Source organism: Pelodiscus sinensis, unplaced genomic scaffold (genome assembly GCF_049634645.1).
Source record: "Pelodiscus sinensis isolate JC-2024 unplaced genomic scaffold, ASM4963464v1 ctg35, whole genome shotgun sequence".
Classification (NCBI taxonomy): Eukaryota; Metazoa; Chordata; order Testudines; family Trionychidae; genus Pelodiscus; species Pelodiscus sinensis.
In genome coordinates, this window is record NW_027465908.1 from 3016567 (window position 1) to 3037346 (window position 20780).

Consider the following 20780-nt stretch of genomic DNA (forward strand, 5'->3'; position numbering starts at 1 on the left):
TTAAATTGTCACTGTTCTCGCCCTACTTTCAACTGTTTGTGCTGTGTAATAACGGGAAATGAGTCACTCCGCTCTCTAGTCAGGCTGGGAAAGGGTTGAACAATTCCCTGACATTCAGCCTCTTTTCCTGAAGGGACTCCTGCTGGGGGAGCATGAGAGCACAGTAGTTGTAAATTCTCTCCCAGTACAATTCCTTGGATCTCTCTCTGCTGCCAGTGGCTAGGACTGGAGTAGCCACAAACTCTCTCTGCAGCCAGTGTGCCCACGTTGTTCTGGACAGCTTCTCCGGCTGAGAGGGTGGGGTTGGTGCATAGCAGAGAGAACTCCCATCTGGGCATCCAACACACCTATCCCAGCGCCTCTGGCTGAGATTAGAGGGGCTGCCTGCAGCACGGATCTTGAAACAGAAGATTTATGATCTTTTTAAAAAAATCCGTCCCTTCCACTTGTCAGCCCTGCCTGTAAAGAAGGGCAAATGGAGTCTGTCGTGGCTGTGAAATGTGCCTGAGTTCTGTAGTGCAAGTCAGGAGCCTCCTCTCTCCCTTTCTCCCCGGGTGCCTTCCTGTCAATTCGAAGCAAGGGAAAGTAAGGGAAAGTTTCCTGGCGAGAAGCCAGCATAACACCATGGCAACCTGCACAAGCAGGTGCCCACTAGTAGATTCCAGCAGCCTCTGCCTGGTCCCTTTAGTGGATAGAAACAATATTTATTCAGCTGTTGCCTCATGAAGAGGCTTTTGAGCCCCGCTGGTTCCTAAGCACAAACAATGATTACAGGGCAATTCTACAGGTGGCATCATCAGGGAGAGTAACAAGTCATGCTGGCACCTGGCAGTCGGGACAGACATGTTCAGTTTGGCTTCTACAGGGTGATTGCCTGATCGGATGTGAAGGAATTTCAGGGTCCTTCTCCTGGGGGAAGTTTTTCCAGGTACTCACCCTTCTTAGATATTGTTTCCCTCATTCTGTGCCGGTTGGTTGTGACTTTCCCTGGCCTGCCCAGGCAAACTGGAACACGATGGCTGGTATTAATGTTGCAGCTCCACCTTGGGAAGATACAGTCACTTACCAGCATCCTGGGTGAGTTTTTAGCCAAGGATAGAGCAAGAGAAGTCCAGGGAACACAGCTTGTCTGGGAGCAAACAGCTAACTCCAAGCATTTGCAAGGGGCTCTTAAGTCTGGCTCTGGGATTGCTTTTCTGTGTCAGTATAAGACAGTGGGAATGTTGTCATTGGTCTCTTCCTTTTCCTAGGCTATTGGCAGAAATGTTTATAACAGTGCTTCATGGAGGTAAGTGACTTTCCAGCCTCTGATTTCTGTTGCCTCTTTCTTGTCCATAAGGAATGTTTAGCTACTCAAGACAAGAGGCAATGAAGCCTGCATTCCTTTCCCTCCTGGGTATACTGGTTTTGACAGGGGGGAAATATATATATTGCATGGGAAGTGGTTTTCTTTTTCAAAAGTTCCTACAAAAATACTTGGTTTCCCCCCCCCCCCCCCCCCCCCCAATGCCAATATTAGGAGAAGATAAGTGAAAAGTTTTCTGGGTGAAATTTTCAAAAATGCCTAAGTGACTTTTCAAAAATTATTTTGACTCAGATTTTCAAAAGCTATTTAGGCATTACTAGGCTCAGCACTGCAATCCCTAACTGATTCGGACACCTAAATCTCATTTCCAAAAGGGATTTAAGATCTTTATAGACAAAATCTCCTTGACAGTGATGAATTTATAATTCACATGTCTAAATCACAGTTTAAAACTAAATCAGTAAGGCATTGAAATGCAGAGCACAACAGTTCCTCAGTACCTTTAAAAATCTGCCCCTAAGGGCCTGAAAGAGCCTAAGGCTTCATCTATACCTAAAATGTAGGTCACTCTAGCACTGTGAAAAATTCACACCCTGTGTGCTGCTCTTAGGTCTTATTGTAAATGTAGCTAGGTCAGCACGTGAATTCTTCTGTCAACATAGTGATTTCCTCTTGATGGGGGTGGATTACAGCAATGGAAAACACTTCCTCTTCTGTTTGTATAGGAAATGTATGCGCTACAACTGTTGAGAGTATGTAGTGCAGACATATCCTTAGCCTCACTGAGGACAGGTTTACACTAGACCCGGCAGCTCAGTTTAAGGTATGCAAGTCCAGCTACACAGCATGTGTAGCTGGAGTTGGCTTATATTAAGCTGAGCTTTGGCACATTGCAGGAGACTGATGGGAGCAAACATTCCCAGTGGCTTCCCTTACTCCTTGCAAAAGGAGGAATACTGGCCGCTGGAAGGAGCTGCCCTCAGTGTTCGATTTATAGGTCTATACTAGACTAAATCAAACACCAGGGCTGTGTCTACACTGGCCACTTATTCCGGAAAATCAGCCGCTTTTCCAGAATAACTTGCCAGCTGTCTACACTGGCCCCTTGAATTTCCGGAAAAGCAATGATGATCTACTGTAAAATCATCAGTGCTTTTCCGGAAAAACTATGCTGCTCCCGTTCGGGCAAAAGTCCTTTTCTGGAAAACTGTTCCCGAAAAGGGCCAGTGAAGACAGCACAGACTTCTTTTCCGCAAAAAAAGCCCCGATCGCAAAAATGACGATTGGGGTTTTTTTGCGGAAAAGCGCGTCTACATTGGCACGGACGCTTTTCCGGAAAAAGTGCTTTTCCGGAAAAGCATCCTGCCAATGTAGACGCGCTTTTTCTGGAAATACTTATAACAGAAAACTGTTCTGTTTTAAGCATTTCCGGAAAAGGGTGCCAGTGTAGACGTAGCCCAGAAGATCGACCACTGGAGCGTCAATCTTCTGGGAAGTATAGAGATGCCCTCAGAGTCATGCATCTGACAAAGTGGGTCTTTGCCCACGAAAGCTTATGCTCCAACACTTCTGTTAGTCTATAAGGTGCCACAGGACTCCTCGCCGCTTTTGCAGATTCAGACTAACACGGCTCCCCTTCTGATACTTGACCTCAGAGTCAGTGGGTCTTAGACCCAGCTCCTCAAAGCTATTCAGCTGCCTCACTCCCACTGCTTTCAGTGAGATTGCCATCTAAATATCCTTGAGGGTCTGGGCCTTTGTCCCCTAGGCACATAAATCACATTGAATATAGCGCTTACCGCTCTTAAGTTACATAGGCATTTTTGATGGTTGAGGCCTGGGACAAAGTCGTCCAGCAACTGGAGATGGAGATAAGATGCAAATGCTGGAACCACAACCAGACCCCAAATTCTCTCTGTGCTGGGTGTTAGGATCCTGGATTTTACCATAGCAATAAACTCAAACAAGGATGTGCATTATTGGTCTGCTGGTGCATCCCTGGTGTGTGCCCTGTGAAGCACAGGAAAAGGAGGGTGCTGATACCCTGCTAACTATAACTACTCATTGCAGGAGGAGTAATGGTAGTTCGAATTAGGAGCTTTAATTTGAACTACCTAGCCCATGCCACGTGTAGCCATGGGCAGGGAGTCCAAATTACCGGGCATTTAAATACGGTGGTGCCTGGGAAGATGCAAATAAAGCCAGGGATATTTTAATCCCGGGCTTCATTTGCAAGTTCGAATGCCTACATTAGCCACCCTAGTTCGAAGTAGGGTGGCAGTGCAGACATACCCTTAGGGACAAAGCTTTTGGTTTGGTGCTGAGCTCCTGGAGAGGACTGATATGGGGGAAGAGGGAAGACAGACATTTGTACTTGTGCCCCAAGCTTAGTATCTTGTAACAAGGGTGAAAATGGGAGCAAAATAGTAGGGATGGGGTCACAGTGAACACGTCCTAGGGCCCCATATTTCTCTTGATGGGCCTGCTCCCTGCGACCTCAAGGAGGTTTAAGTTTTGCTCCATGAATTATGTCTCTCAACAGAAAATGAAAAGGCTCTTTTCAACATTCATTGCAAAGTCCAGCTACTCCTGGAGAGCATCAAACACTGCTGTAGCTGTGAGAATGAAGGTACGGTAGGTCATGGAGCCCTGCCAAGGGCTCCATCTTGTTACGGCTCTGCTTGACCATGCAGACTGGGATAAGACCAAGCTTCTGCTGCCCTTCAGTTGCAGGGTGGGGTGTCACCAAGCCATGTAGGGTTGAAATCTGGCAGAACCGTCACACTGACTTTCTCAGGATGACCAGGTATCTGGTTTTTAACTGGAACATCCAATCAAAAAGGGACACTGGTGTCTCCAGTCTGCACCACCAACCCGACCATTAAAAGTCCAGTCAGCCATGCTGCAGGGGTAAGACAGGCTAGTCCTCTTCTGTCCTGGCACCGTGCTGCAGCCCCAATGCAGCCAGTGGTTCTGGCTGCTGGATGGGAGAATCATGGGCTCCACCCCCACCCTGGGCCCTTGCTCTGCATTCCCATTGGCTAGTTCCCAGCCAAAGGGAGCTGAGGGAGCAGTGTCTGTGGGCAGAGGGACCAACAGACTTGCCAGGCCCCTGGGCAAGATGGGAGAGGCCAGCTCCACGTTCTCAGAAGTGGTGGGGTCTCAGGCAGGGGGGCAGGGCCTGATGTGTTTGCGCAAATGGGTCCATGTCCTCTGGTGCGGACCATGCTGCCGCACGCTTTCCTGTGCCACCTCTGAGGGCTCCGATATGACCTTCATTTGAGAGGTCTTCCGCGAGACCTCTCCAAGCTGCCGACCGTCTACCAGGACCTCCTTCAGACCTAGAAGATGCTTTCAGTGGCCAGGTCCTTGGGAGCCACCATGGGGGCAGACCTCCTCGTGGAGCCCCTGCTACACAACCCCCATCTACGTGCACAGGTGGCAGAGTCCCTCTTGGGCACCACAGGTTGGTCCTGGCAGAAGTCGCCAGAATCAGACACCTCCTAGACTACGACCAGGGAGACTGGGTGGATCCTCTGGCACTGCCCAGCACACGGGGCTCTCCACCCTACGTACTCCCCGGCGCATGCTTCAGGAGGTGAAGGACGCTTTGCTGCCTGCTGCTCGGGTTTATCTCGACAGGATCCTGTGAGAGGGTGCACCCTGCCCGCCCCCCTGATCTCTCCATAGGCCCCCAACCCCGCGTACCTTCCCAACCGCCACCCCCTCCTTACCCAAGCCGGCTGCACACGTTGCAGTCGGTCCCCTTTCGAACCACACTAAAGAGTCATCTGTACACACTCGTTCTTCACACTCTTCACTTCCCCACCCTCGTGTCCCACCCAGATACCGAGTGGCAGGACCTCCTTCCGCCAATAGAGGGTGGGGAACCCGAATGGACCAATCTCTATTCCACCTTGGTTCTACGTCCCACAAGAGACATCAGCTGGAGAATCTTCCACGGTGCTGGGAGCACAAGCATGTACTTGGCACAGTTCACCCCTGTTCCCGACACTTGCCCCTTCTGTGGCATTAGAAAGACCCTGGCGCACATTTATCTCAAGTGCGCCTGCTTACAGCCCCTCTTTCAGCTCCTCCAGAACCTCTTGTTGAGGTTCTGGCTACACTTCTCCCCTCACCTATTAATTTACACACACCCCATCCATAGCCTCACACAGTCGTGGGACCTCCTCATCGACCTCCTGGCTACTGCCAAACTGGCAATTTATAAAACCAGGGAGCAGAGATTAGGTATGGGGGGGGGGGGGCTGTGACTGTGGGGCCTATTTCCGCTCCTGCATCTGTTCATGCATCCCGGCAGAGTTCCACTGGGTGGCATCCGCTGGCTCTCTTGAGACCTTCAAGGGGCAGTGGGCACTGTCCGGGGTTCTCTGATCAGTGTTCCTATCTGGTTCCCTCGTTTTAGCCCTTTGACCTTCACCCCCGTCCCTGTTTTTTCTTTTTTCTTGGTCCCCTGGAATTAGTTGGCATCTAGGGCTCTTTGGATCTTCCCTGTAGGTTGGGGGAGGGTCCTTTAATGGGGGTGGGCGAATGCCCATCCACCTCCCTGACCCAATAGGACCAAACTCCTGCAGCCCACTGCCTTCAGTCTGCCCCAGCGGTATGTTTATATTTACCTGTTGTGGATAATAGCTGCTTCTGTGTCAATGTTCATGCTCTGAATGAGCAATGTGTTCATTTTAAAGATGCTCTTCCTGCTCCCAGGTTTTATTTGCTCACTGGCCTTCAGCTCTTACCCACGTTATGCATTGCAGATGACATTGAGCTGGCAGATGTGAGTGGCCAGGTGAAGAATTTGCTTCAGAACCAACATCGCTTTGCCTCGGAGCTTCTGAGCGAGCGAGAGATCTGTGTCCTCCTCCGTGTCACAAGTAGGTACAGCATAGCCAGCGCCACGAGAGGAAAATGCCTCTGCATTTTGGCCACAAGCATTGTGATGGCTACAAAAGCAATGCCCAGTCCCAGTTCTGGCCACTAGATAGCACATCTGCAGGAGAAATGTTTCTCTCTCTATGAAATTCCTTTGTCCCTCACAGATGGTGGAGGTTCTTCAGAGGCAGTATTTACCCCACTGCTGAAAGATGAAGGCATAATTAATCCTAAATTCCTTGGTAAGTAGTGCTGCTAAGCTAGATAGTTTTATGAGACTAATGTACAAAATGTATTAGGATGTTGGGTGTATTTCCAAGAGAAAGGAATATACCATCTCAGTTGTATTTCTCAGGAAGGAATCAAAGCCCAAGCCAAGCAAGAATGATTTAAATTTGTACTAGAAATATTTCTTTGCAGTTTCTTGGAGACAAATTGGCATTGTCAGAGGAGGGCAGCAGGCCTAGCATATCGGGGGCTGAGGCAGCTCTGAGTCACCTGAGAATAGTTAACTCGCTGAGTAACTGGGAGGCAGTCTCTTAGGCAGTAAAACACCTGGGCATGTATCAAGGATAACGATCTTAATTAGCAAAGGAACTTCTAAGCAGAAAGGCTGTTGCTGCTTCTGAGACTGAGGGATTACAGAGAGACACTCCTTCCAGCAGACTGTTGAGAAACTGCTAGACAAAACCAACACCCCAAAGAGGGAGAAACAGATTAGAGCTATGGAAGAAAGATTAGAGAGGTAGGAAATAGCTCAGAGAACAAGGGATGGAGAAGGACTGGTTCTAACCCTTCAAACAAGGGGCCAGAGCTGGAACTCGGGGAGTGGGTTGGCCTGAGCTCCCATATCTATTCCAGGGAGGGTTTTTTTTTAAGAGCAGAAGCTCCTAACTTTGGATACTTTGGATGGATTAACCCCTGCTAGCACCATGCCAGGGGGTGTGGTGCTTAGGAAGCAATGGTGCTCTTCCTTATGGGTGTTTACTTCCAAAGTGCCTCTGAATTTCTTTCCAGTCGGGGTGGTTTACTGGCATCTTAGACAGGAGCAGACTTGTCTCTGACTTGGTTAAGGAAAGTTTGTGTGCTGCAGGCAACGCGTTTCTCTCCTGGGAAAGTATTTTGATCTAGGATTGAACTGGCCCAGCCTATCCTGGGAGTGACATGTGTTTTGGCCAGCACACTGCAGACCATAGAGAGGGATGCAGAGAGCAGGAAGAGCTTGTCTGGGCAACAGCCTTGCTGATGGCCCATGTGGCTTTGCCATGGCCAAAACCAGTTACCTAGGAGCTTTATGGCCTGATGGAGCTCTTGAACAATGGTTGGATCAGCTCAAGATAGGTAGCCAGTGTAAAAGTCCACCATAATGTCAATCAGTGACTGAGATGATTGATTTACTGCATAGACTCCCTGTCTCGCAAGTGTGGGGTCACCAGGCCCTGCACCCCCTCTGCAGACAGATGTGACTCTCAGCCAGCAGGTGAAACAAAAAGTTTATTAGCCCACAGGGACACTGCGTCAACCAGACTTGTTAGCACAGAAACCAGAAGCAGTCAGTGTAATCCACATTGAGGAGAGAGGCCTTAGAACCAAGGGCCCTGCCCCCCATTTCTGCCTCCCCCAAATCAATGAGAGTCACACTCACACACAGCGCCCATCTACCCCCTGCAGCCAGCCCCATTTCCAGCCTTTGTCCAGCTTCCTGGGCGAAAGGTGTCCCCTGTTTACCTCCTTTACAGAAGGCATCAGCCATTGTATACATGGGAAAGGCTGTCCCACCAACATTCCCACCATCATCTTCCTATTGGTACAGTGCCCAGGGAAACTGAGGCCCATACATAGGGTTACTATAGAGTGCATATAATCCCCATTTTGTCGCACTCATTCACATTCAGGAGTACTGTTGTTGATTTGTATTTTGAAATTATATGGAATATTTTATCTGTAGCTCTCTAGGCACTTCACAAATGTTAAGTAACTAAGTAATGACACTCCTCCCACTTTTTCTGATCAGTATTATTATCCTCGTCATACAGTGGTGAAATTGAAGTACAGAACTGTTAAATGACTTGCACAAAGTCACCCAGTGAGTCAGTGGCAGAGTTGGAAATAAAACCCAGGAGTTCTCATGGCACTGGCGCTGTTTGTAATCACTCCTAGAGGGGGCCAGACTCAGTCTCTCAGAATAACTACTAGATTGCTCCTTAATCTTTCTTTTATTATTTTTAGCCTTTTATTTGTGTGTGTTGTGATATTAATTGCACAATTAGTGTAATAGTTGGTTTGAGTGAAATCAGATGAGTGCCAGGGAGGTACAAGTGTTGACATTTCCGAACTTTCCTAATCCGAGTGCTTTTCTCCTCTCTGTGAAGCTAAATTGGGGAACTGGGAAGATTCCAAGGTCTCTTCAACCAGAGTGAAAGCCAAAAAAGCAGGCAAAAAGACAAGTGTGCTCTTAGAGATTCCATCAGAAGAAGGTGAGTCTCTGAAACCTAATGAGGCCAGAGAGCTTAATCCTGTTCATTCCCTTTGAATTTCCAGCACCCACCCATCTGCTCTGTGTGTTTCTGCTGCAGGTAAACAGAATCCATCGCCCCAAGGCAACAGGACTAAAATTATAGTGTCCTCTCCGAAACAATCCAGGAGACACTGAGAGTGGCATATCCCAAGGGATGGTTAATGCTGACCTCTCCTTCCCAGCTGCTATTTGAAAATGTTTGATGTCTTCTGGCTTGTTCCTTGGAGAAGTGCTTTTTAGGGCTGACTCCAGGAGTCTGAGCCACTCGGAGCGTTCCATGCGTACATTGATTCTGAATGATCCCAGATTTCCTGTGGAAAAACTCCTCCATTCTCTGCTAGCCAATTGGAAAGGAAGTGAGATAATGGCTTCCTTTCTGATGGCTCAAGGAAGAATGTAAAGTTGCATCAAGAGGGCATACTGTAATCTAAGCCTAGGCATGAAAGGGGTCCTTTTGGAGTGGGGCTCAATACTGGACTGATTAACTGTTAATTCAGCAGCTGAGTAAGGTCCACAAGTTCAGGGCCTAGAAGATTACTAGATTATTGGATGCAAACTGTAAAATGCAACCTGCACTGATGTCTTTGTTATTGTGTAACCAGTTTTATGGGTACTAGTTGGAGATTCTGTTGTTGCTTGTCTACTTTCTCTGTGTAAGGTCCACAAGTTCAGGGCCTAGAAGATTATTGGATGCAAACTGTAAAATGCAACCTGCACTGATGTCCTTGTTATTGTGTAACCGGTTTTATGGGTACTAGTTGGAGATTCTGTTGTTGCTTGTCTACTTTCTCTGTGTGATTCAGAATTCTACTTTGTTCCTTCTGATTCATGTAACATTTGCTTTGTGCTCTGTACTTCCTCCCTTGGTGTGTCCTTGAACCACAAGGGCTATTTGTGTTGAATGTCTCTCCCTTACAGAGAGAAACTTCACAATAGTAGATTTCTTTGAAGTTACTTGGCATTTATACCCGAGCAATCAACAACAGAATTGGCCCCAACACCTGCAATTTTGACACTGTCCCTCCATGGTAGAGCCCTGCAACCCAAGAGGACCCAGCTGTAACTGTCATATTTGGGAAACGATGCAATCCTTGGGGACTCTGGTCACTTCAGCTCTCTGCCTCCTACCCAGGAGAACAATGACTCTGTCAAATAGTGATAGAAATGTAGCCGTGTTAATCTGGTGTAGCTGAAACAAAAAACAGGACTATGTAGCACTTTATAGACTAACAAGATGGTTTATTAGATGATGAGCTTTCGTGGGCCAGACCCACTTCCTCAGATCAAATAGTGGAAGAAAATTGGCACAACCGTATATACCAAAGGATACAATAAAAAAAATGAACACATATGAAAAGGACAAATCAAATTTCAGAACAGAAGGAGGATGGGGGTCGGGGGGGAGGTAAATGTCTGTGAGCTAATGATATTAGAGGTGATAACTGGGGGTGCTATCTTTGTAATGGGTGAGAATTAATGTCTTTGTTTAGACCTAAGCGTAAAGTGTCAAATTTAAGCATGAATGACAGTTCAGAGGATTCTCATTATCTCAACGACTTGATTACCTGCTTCAAAGACCTTTTAATGCCAGACTTGAAAGAGAATCCTCTGAACTGTCATTCATGCTTAAATTCGACACTTTATGCCTAGGCCTAAACAAAGACATTAATTATTTTACCCATTACAAAGATAGCACCCCCAGTTATCACCTCTAATATCATTAGCTCACAGACATTTACCTCCCCCCCCGACCCCCATCCTCCTTCTGTTCTGAAATTTGATTTGTCCTTTTCATATGTGTTCATTTTTTTGATTGTATCCTTTGGTATATATGGTTGTGCCAATTTTCTTCCACTATTTGATCTGAGGAAGTGGGTCTGGCCCACAAAAGCTCATCATCTAATAAACCATCTTGTTAGTCTATAAAGTGCTACATCGTCCTGTTTTTTGTTTCAATGACTTTGTCAGTGTGTCCCCCTGCTGCTGGCTGCTGCCATCTTGCTTTGCTGTGCTGTGCTGTAGAGTGAGCATGGCAAGGAGCTGCAATGCTTCTCACCACACAGCACAGGAGCAGGACAGACTGCACCAGCTCTTGGCAGAAGGGAAAATGACTTAGTCTCACACCCACCTGAGCAGATCATTTCAGATCTGAATTGGGCTAACAACTTAGCCCCAAACAGGTCTCTGCTCTGTGGTACCTACTGGGCATGTATGACGGGGCGTCTCAGCCCTGCACTGGAACCCCCCCCCAAACGCTGGATCGGGGATGTCAAGAGAGGCAGAATCCCGGACGCCAGGGCGGGGTATTTAAAAGTGGCTAAGGAAGCCCGAGGGGAGGGAGGAGCTGCAGGAGAGGAGTGACGGTGACCGGAGACTGAGGAAGGTGAACACCAAAGCAAGCGATGCATGGACAACCAGGGTGAGCTTTAATCCGGGTCCACCGGGTGGACATGGATGTGGAACTAGGGAAGAAGTGACTTGGGGCAAGGTTGTGGACCCCGTGAGTGGGGGAGTTTAGAGGCTACAGCCCCCTTCACTGAGTAGGGACCTAGGTCCCTACCTTAGGGCCCTGAGCTGGGGTTCAGAGAGAGGGAGGGCCTGAACCCACCTTCCCCGGTACCCCGGACGCTAAACTGGCCTTGCATGGGTAGGAATCCATCCAGGGTGACCCGCATAATACAAAATAAAACAAACCGTGCAACAGTTACTGGGCACAAAGGAGTAAACTGGTGTTTGGGGACAGACGAGAGTGGGAAAGACTCGAACCCCACAAGAGGAACACATAACACATGGTAAGCTGTGTCTAGACTGGCCAGTTTTTCTGAAAAATCAGCCGCTTTTCCGGAAAAACTTGCCAGCTGTCTACACTGGCCGCTTGAATTTCTGCAAAAGCACTGACTTCCTACTGTAAGAAATCAGTGCTTCTTGTGGAAATTCTATGCTGCTCCCGTTCGGGCAAAAGTCCCTTTTGCATAAAGCTTTTGCGCAAAAGGGCCAGTGTAGACAGCTCAGATTTGTTTTCTGCAAAAAAGCCCTGATCGCGAAAATGGCAATCGGGGCTTTTTTGTGGAAAAGCGCATCTAGATTGGCACAGATGCTTTTCCGTAAAAAGAGCTTTTGCGGAAAAGCGTCTGTGCCAATCTAGATACTCTGTTCCGAAAATGCTTTTAACGCAAAACTTTTCCGTTAAAAGCATTTCTGGAAAATCATGCCAATCTAAATGCTGCCGTGGAGAACGTGGGTACGTTCCTGGCCCTGAGGTAGGGGTCAGTAATGAGATAAGGAGATACATGAGGGATTAACAATATACATGAGGGATTGAACCAGTTTCAAGAACAGCAGGGTCAGATGCTCAGAGAACTCAAAGAAGCCCCGACCGGGGTAACCACCGGAGTAGTTGGAAGCCCCATGGCAGGAGAGGGGGTAGGAGCCATAGGATCACAACTGCCGATACGCCTAACCAAGCTAGGACCAGAAGACGACCCAGAGGCATTCCTGATTACATTTGAGAGAGTGGCCATGGCCGCCAAATGGCCACAGGAACACTGGGCGATGCTCCTGGCCCCCTACCTCTCTGGGCCGGCCCAGCTGGCCTATAGGGGCATGTCGACCCGTGATGCCTTATGTTATTACAAGGTCAAGGAGGCAATCCTTGACCAACTTGGCGTCACACCTGAGACTCATCGCCGAAGGTTCCGGGAAGCCCACTACAACCTGCAAGAGCATCCACGAGTGGTGTCGCAACGCGTTAGGGAAGCGGGGATGAGATGGCTGGAACCGGAAAACAAGACGGGGGTCCAGGTGGCTGACCTGGTCATCCTAGAGCAATATGTGAGGATCCTGCCCGTCGAAGGCCAGCAGTGGGTATGGCAGCACCTCCCGGAAACACTGGAAGAGGCCATAACATTGATGGAGCACTTCATCGTAGCAGAGGGGGTAGACGGGAAGGGGTCAGCCAGCGGCCCGAGGGACGCCAAGAAGATGGAATCTTCCACCCTGAAAGCCGCAACTACCCCTTGCCAAGGATACGGACAAAAGCCTCCGTTAGGCCCTATCCTGGAGAGGAAGTTGGCGCCCCAGTGGAGTAGACAGGCGAGCGGAGCTGGAACCGCGGGGGAGCAAGAATATGGCCCAGAGTGCAGTCTGCAAGGGGAAGGGGCCCAGAGAGGGGCCTGCTACCAGTGCGGCCAGGAGGGGCACTTTAAAAAGGACTGCCTCCTCATGGACTGCACATTTGGTCAACGACAGACAGAGGAGGCAACCCAGGGCGAGCCGAGCCGTGCACAGGTAATGCAGAAAATAAGGGTTAACGGAAGTTAGGTGGAGGCTGTACTAGACTCAGGGTTTGGACAAACCATCATCCGAAGGGACGTTATACACCCGACAAAGCCAAGGGGCCCCCGAGTATACATGCAGTGTGTACACAGGGACATCCATTCATACCCCGCAACTCGAGTAAAGATAGATGACGGGGAGGTGGAGGCGATATGCGAGGTAGCGGTGGCTCCTAAATTAGCATATCGTACCCTGCTGGGGCGAGATTGGCCGGGATTGGCCAGGCTGTTAAGGCAGTGGGGGGACGCCCACACCGACAGGGAGGTAGGGATCCAAGGGGCTCATACCTTCGCAGCCCACGGCGAGGAGGTTAGAGAACCACCACCGGAGGAAGAGCCCGAGCAGGACGAACGGCCCACCCCACGACGCCTGGAGCTGGACGAAGGGGACTTCCTCTCCTTGAAACGAGAGGATCCGACACTGAAATCAGCATGGGACCAGGTACAAGGCGGGGAGGGGACACGAAAAGGGGGCGTGCCGAACCCACCACTCGGGCCGTGATTTGAGGTAAGAGACGATTGCCTGTATAGGGTAATGCAAGGGGACCTCGAAGGGAAGAAAGAGTCCAGCTGCTAGTACCCCGACCCTACCGTTGGAAGGTCTTAGAGTTGGCTCATGACCACCCTTGGTCAGGACACTTAGGGACCGATAAGACACAACAGAGGGTGTTGCAGCGGTTTTATTGGCCAGAGATGGTTGAAATTTTTCAAAATATTTTTCCCAAAGCAAAAATCCATGGGGTTAAATGAGCATGTTTTAACATGAAAGGAGGCCTGGGGTAATGGCCAGTTCAACCCTTTTAGCACATTAACTGATAAGAATACTTGCCACGTGGACTTATGCTCTTCAATGTGAAGAGTAGCAGCCCTTGTTAAGTTTTAAGGCCAAAAGGACCATTATGACCATTGAGCCTGACCTCTTACGTAACATAGATTGAGTGAGGCTCTTGGATCTAGCCTAATTTCTATTCTAGGTTATGTAAATGCAGATGCTTATAACAAACAGGGAGAGCTGACTTTGCTGAGATACTATCCCAATGAAGGAATTGACTAGAACACATTCCTAGTATTACATCAGGGAAATCTCCACAGAATAAATGAGACTAAACTAGAATAAGAAGTGTACTGACTACCTGGGAAGTCTGATGGTTGGTGAAGAGACACAGAGCTTTGGATCTTAGAACTAGAGCTGCTCAAAACATGGGAAATTCTGAGGATTTGGGTCAATTAGGAACAAAACTTAAGTTCCATAATTTTCTGAGGAAAGAAAACATCAGGGTTTCGGGGGAAAACTCAATTCTTTCTGTTGCACCTTTTTCCTGGGTGGCAAAAAACAGCTCCAGTCTCTCAGGCACTGCTCCCAGGAAGGGAGAAAGCAACCTGGGGGAGATCTCTGCACCCAGGAGCAACCTGGGAAGTCTCACACCATAAGCCCAAGAGTTAAGAAGCCCTGAGAGCATGTGAGCTACCAGGGTCCTGCTGCAGAGCGGGAAATCTAGATGTCCTGAAACTCATTTTTCACCTGTCTGCTAGGGTGGCAGCTGCCTATGGGCATCAGCTTGCATGATCAGCCCCACTGTCATTTTAAACACAGTACCGGGTAAACACTTCCAGTCCAGCGCTCTTGGAACTTGATTGGTGCTGAACCAGAGAGTTTGCCGAATCGTGGGAGGAGAATGTCTAGCAGCATTACCAACCCTTCCACTGCTTACGAGGCTCTTAGATGACATTTAGGGGTAAATTAGAGCTGAAGAACAGCACAGAACACTGAGAGCCAGTACTTACAGCAAACATTTTAGGACCATGGGAAACTTGGACATACCCCTGCTAAGTGGATATCCGGACACCTAAAACCATACTGGTCCATGGATGTTTCTGGACCAGAGTGCGTTAAGATTCAGCCTGTATTTGCATTACCATTACTACTAAAATGTTTTGTTTAAGGACTTTCTATAGCATTTTTATCTTTGTCTTGCACTATGTCAGCTGCCATAACTCTGCATGGCCAGGAGCCTTTTGTGTGTTGTTAAGTCTCCTAGTTAATGAATCCAAAGTGGGAATATTATAAACTCACTAAAACTTTTCACCCGCAGTCAGAGGTAAGGTTCAGATAATAATATAGACCTGCACAATCAAACTCATTGCCTCACTTTGCTTTCTGTATCCAAACACTGTCAATTGTAAAATAGAAACAACCTCTCATAAAACAATCAAAGCAATGACAATAAAAACAAAATCCTTCCTCCATGAAAAAGGGAGGGAATCAAATGCAGAGTAAAGGAGCTACCCTCAGCCAATTGTCGCCTTTCGATTGACTCCATTTCACTTTCGCTTACCTATAAACATGCATTAAATGAAGTCATTGTGTTCTAGTTATTTTTAGTAAAAGCTTTTACTGGTCCCAGAACGTAGATAAACAAGTAACGCACCAATAACTGACTCCCAGACACACTAGCGGCAAGGGGCCATACTTTGAAAGGCATTGAGGTGCCAGACTCCCATTGGTTTCAATACCAAAATACCTTTAAAACTATAGGGGCCAACATTCAGGCACCACTGAGAACCCCAGAGCCTCCATCTCTGTAGGTATCTAAACTTCCACTATTAAAATCCCCGAGGAGCCTCAGTTTCTGCCAGTGAGCTGGTACACGGCTGCCTCCATCTAAACACCCAGGACTCTCAAGCCTAAGCTGCAGTGGGATCATCAAATGATGCTTGGGCATGTTCCAGGAGGTGTGCTCTGAGTCCACCTAAACTAGAGTCAGTGGTATCCCCTCTTCGCCCCTCCACCACCTCCTGTGTAACTTGTAGCCCAGTGGTTAGAGCATTCAACAGGAGGTGAGACACCAAGGCTCAATTCCCCATCTGTCTGATGAGGGGAAGGCATTTGAACATGGGCTTCCCCTGCTCCAGATGAACGTCCAAAGCCCTGAGCTATGGGTTATTCTGGTATGGGGCTCTCTGTTGCTCCCATGAAGCTTTTCCAAGTTTATAAATAATTATATATACACTGCACTGAAATGTGGGGCTATACAAGCAGAGGACCAAAAGACATTCCCTGCTCCAATGAGTTTACAGTCTGCATAGATGAGACATTCAGCTGGGGAAATGGGTAAAACACGGAAACAGAGTCATAGACTCAGAACTGGAAGGGACCTCAAGAGGCCATCCGGTCCAGTCCAGTTCCCTGCCCTCACGGCAGGACCAAGCATCATCTAGATTGTCCCTGATAGATGTGTGTCTAATCTGCTTTTAAATATCTCCAGAGATGGAGATTCCACAACCCACCTAGGCAACTTAATCCAGTGTTTAAACACCTTCATCATTGGGAAGTTTTTCCTAATGTTCAACCTAAACCTCCCTTGCTGTAATTTAGCCCATTGCTTCTTGTCCTCTCCTCAGAGGCCAAGGAGAACAATTTTTCTCCTCCGTCCTGGAAACACCCTTTTAGATATTTGGAAACTGCTATCATGTTCCCTCTCATTCTTCTCTTTTCCAAACTAAACAAGCCCAGTTCTTTCAGTCTTCCCTCATAGCTCATGTTTTCTAGACCTTTAATCATTTTCATTGCTCTTCTTTGGTCCTTCTCCAATGTCTCCACATCTTGAAATGTGATGCCCAGAACTGAACACAATACTCCAAGTGAGGTCTACTCAGCACAGAGTAGAGTGGAAGAATGACTTCTCGTGTCTTGTTCACAACACTCCTGCTAATGCATCCCAGAATCATGTTTGCTTTTTTTGTTACAGTGTCACACTGTTGACTCATATTTAGCTTGTGGTCCACTATGACCCCTAGGCTATGTCTACACTCGCGGCTTCTTGTGCGAGAAATATGCAAAGGAGGCTAAACGTAGAATATTGCAGAGCCTCATTTGCATTCCTAATGAGCCACCATTTTTGCAGAAGAGGCTTGCGCCAGAAGGAGCATCTACACTGCCCCTTCTTGCGTAAGAAAAACCCTCTATCGCAATGCCGTTATTCCTGAAAATAATCAGCGTAACAGCATTGCGCAAGAGGGTTTTTCTTGCACAAGAAGGGGCAGTGTAGACCACTCCTTCTGGTGCAAGAGCCTCTTCTGCAAAAATGGCAGCTTATTAGGTATTCCACACTTAGCCTCATTTGCATATTTCTCACTCAAGAAGCTGCGTGTATAGATGTAGCCCTAGAGTTTATAATAAGCTGAAAAGTGCTGGGCTCTAAACTCTCCTCATTATCATATGGAAACTGTTCCATACCCTTTACCATTTTTGTTGCCCTTATCTGTCCTTTTTACAACCCTAATATGTCTCTTTTTTTGACATGCCACTTGGCCACAGTCACGCAGTAGGTCAGTGTTTCTGAAATAGAAACAAGGCTTTCTAAGGCCAAGTCCAAAGTAACATGCAATGTAGGATTAGTGACAATGGAAATTTAGTGTAAGGTAGTTATATTAGGTTTATATAAACCTTTTACTGTTATGATAGCTGTGAAAGAGTTTGGGTCCTTGTTCCTTATCTCTGCCTTCTTAGAATTTTGAATAACTTACACAAAACAGTGTCAGAGAGCTTTGAGCAAGATGAGGGTTAAAAAACAAACTGAAAACTGAGACAGGACTTGAAAGGGCTCGAAAAGCAGGACACTCTTAGCTAATTGGGATTGTTTTCTGGATGTCCCTCACTGAATCTTTCCCATGCTGTCAAGTGCCATTTAAGGTACAAACAAGGTTCTGCAATCCCTGTCTATCCTGGAGTGCTTGCTTGTATGTTCTCTGTGTTGTTAAGTCCCACAAGTTTTCCCTGTCTGACTAGTGTTCTCAGAAGGAGTCCTTCAATCAGCCCCTTTCCCATGTTTCTCCAGTGGCCTAATGGGAGATGTTCTGGCTTCATGTCTCAGACATTTCCATCTTCATTTCTGTATAGTTTTGGAGCTAAAGAATTGTTAAAGTCTCTTAAGAGCAGGCTAGATTGTTTAAATCACCTATTATAATCCTAATTTAAATTTTCAAGCAGGAAATCTCGAGTTGATATATCCTTTATCAACACCTTTTGCATTTCTACTTTGTAGTTATTTTTCTTTAAAAAGATTGGTTACCAACCAATAGCATTTTAATTTGCAACTAAATATAGCCATTGCACTAAACTGGGTGCTATTTTGACTAATTAGAAAAGTATACTATATGCATATAGATTTATTTTAGCAGTTTTATAGCTACACATACATTTATTCAGAGTCTTAATTTGTTATACTTTTTATCAAGTTGGGAGATGATGAACGGCATATCTCTTAATTACTAGATAAGTATTAACTAGATAAGTAATTTTTTTACTTGTCTTTTGTGTCAAGTTCTGTTTGAATGAAAATTCAAATGCAATTACAATACACAAAACATCATTATAATTATTTTAGTAAATAAATCTTCCTTAAATGTAGGGGACACAAAAGGAAAAAAAAAGTTTATCAAAACGTGTTTTGAATTTAAAACTAACTTTATTAAACAACAACAGGACTATATGTTTTCAAATGTACAGACTAAAGGTGCGTCTACACTGCGCCCTTAGCTTGAAATAAACTATGCAATTTGAGCTACACAAATTACGTAGCTTATTTTGAGTTAATTTTGAAATAGCTTATTTCAAAATTTGGTGCTGTCTAGACACCATGTAGAATGAGGTTTACAGGCACATCAGAATAGCATGCCCGTTATTTTGAAATAATGGGCACACTGTCAAGATGCGGAAAACGCTATTTCAGGATACCGGAAGTATCCCAAAATAGTGCTGCTGTCTAGACACACCCTAACACTGTTACCCCTCTAAGACTTTATTAAACAAAGGAAATATTATCCGTAATTAATGAATTTCTGGAGCTTCAGGGGGTAGCTGAGTTAGTCTGTTACAGAAAAAAACAACAAATGGTCTGGTGGTAGCACTTTATAGACTAACAAAACATGAAGATGGTATCATGAGCTTTCGTGGGCACAGCCAGATTTTACAACTAGTAGTTCTCATCCCCTTACACCTAGATTTTATTCATCGATTGAAAAAAAAATGAGTTTTTCAATTCCCAGCTGGTTTCTTAACTTTGATTGAGCTAATCATTGAACCGAACTAGCTGCATAAACTGAAAGGAATACAATGTTCTCTCTGCATCTATATATGCTATTGCTGTCAAAACTACTTTAACATTTCAGCAATCCCTGATTGTCTATGGCTTCTACCGGTTTTGAAGGGGTGACTGTGTACTAAACATGCATTGCTTATATTGAATTTAAATTATTTTACTTGATTACAGTAAGCCTGCCTAGGCCTGACCATACATTGTCAATTTAAAAATGTAATTTTAAATATGTTTAGTTTTTAAAACCATTCATTGAATTTAAGTTTTAAAAATGAAATTGAAAAGGCTGCTTTAGATCTATGAGGAGAGACTCTCTCTCTGACTGCACCCGGGCAGAGATGTAAGTTGGTTGCTTATATGCCCCTCTCTGAGCTTGGGTCTCATTTGGGCAGCTCATACGAACTGGGAAATAGTCTGGCAATAGGGCTGTCCTGGTTGCTCTGCTCCCTACTGGTGGAATATCTCCCAGCCACTTCTTATTGTCATGGAGCGCGCCTTGTGGGACCACAAGAGGAGGCTCCTGCAGCTGCCGGGGCCCACTGGAGAAAAGTGGTGTTGGAGATATGGGAGGATGGTTGCTTTGTTTCCAGTTTGTACCACTCAAACTGCTGTAAGGTGGCCCAAGGAGAACCATGAACTGGGCCCAGAGAGCATAAATCAAAGAGCAAGGGCTTGTCTACATTTAGAGCGCTCCAGCATGCAGTGAAGATTCTGTCTGCATAGGCTGAAGTGCTTCTGTTGGCCTAAATGCTTCATCGCCCCAAGATGTGGTATCTATGTGGACGGGAGAAGCCTGGGAGTTCAGTTGATATAACTGCATGACTCTGAGGGTGTGTCTAGACTACAGGGTTTTGTCGACAAAAGTGGACTTTTGTCGACAAAACTATACCTGCATCCACACTGCCTTTGAGTTATGTCGACATAACGTTGACAAAACTCAGCAGTTTTGTCGACGTATGTAAACCTCATTCTACGAGGAATAACGCCTTTTGTCGACAGAGTTCTGTCGATAGAAGGCATTATTGCATCTACACTGTCCTTTGCGTCCACACTGTTATGTCGACAAAGTGGCTTGCTTTGTCGACAGACCTGGATGTAGTCTAGACGCTCTTTGTCGACAGAAGCTTTGTCGACAGTATCTGTCGACAAAACTTCTGTCGACAAAACTCTGTAGTCTAGACATACCCTGAGTGACATAGTTATACAGTACTGACAAAAGCTTGTTGTATTGACCAGGGCTAAACTGCAGAACCTGAAGCTGCAGGGGAATCAGAGGGAACTTGTGTTACCAGCTCTTAAAATGTCGGGGTACGTTTGTTTAAAACCCTGGAATCATGTGACCACAGCAGAATTCAGGGTTCCCTGGGAGCCAAAAGGATGTTTCTTGTTTCGAGGTTGCAGAGAAACCCTGGAAACTGTGCTCCCTCGCTGAGACTTGAATCTGAATGGTGTCATGTCTTCCGGCAATACAAAGCTGATTCCTTATTTGTGAGGAAGAAGAAATTGTTGATTCTATGCCCCGGAGGTGCTCAGAAAATCTTTGAACTCGGATTTCTGGTAGGGGTGAAAATTATTTTTAGATACAGTATTTAGTTTTAGACTCTAAATGCTATTTGTGGTGAGTTAAATAACCA

The 20780-nt window shown here is 46.5% G+C and overlaps 1 protein-coding gene across 1 annotated transcript; it reads left to right on the forward strand.

Annotated features, from left to right (window-relative positions):
* Positions 1 to 214: 214 nt before the first annotated feature.
* LOC112544723 (uncharacterized protein CXorf65 homolog) lies at positions 215 to 9527 on the forward strand. The gene is made up of 7 exons (XM_025181434.2): positions 215 to 928; positions 1251 to 1288; positions 3849 to 3935; positions 6082 to 6198; positions 6364 to 6438; positions 8569 to 8673; positions 8773 to 9527. Exons 2-7 carry the CDS (start codon positions 1264 to 1266, stop codon positions 8847 to 8849), a joined length of 486 nt encoding a protein of 161 aa, XP_025037219.2. The 5' UTR covers positions 215 to 928; positions 1251 to 1263; the 3' UTR covers positions 8850 to 9527.
* The last annotated feature ends 11253 nt before the right edge of the window (positions 9528 to 20780 follow it).

Coding starts and splice junctions, on each gene's coding strand:
- LOC112544723 (XM_025181434.2), top strand. CDS start 1,264: ATGTTTATAACAGTGCTTCATGGAG. Junction 1,289..3,848: donor TATAACAGTGCTTCATGGAG/GTAAGTGACTTT, acceptor GTCTCTCAACAG/AAAATGAAAAGGCTCTTTTC. Junction 6,439..8,568: donor AATTAATCCTAAATTCCTTG/GTAAGTAGTGCT, acceptor CTCTCTGTGAAG/CTAAATTGGGGAACTGGGAA.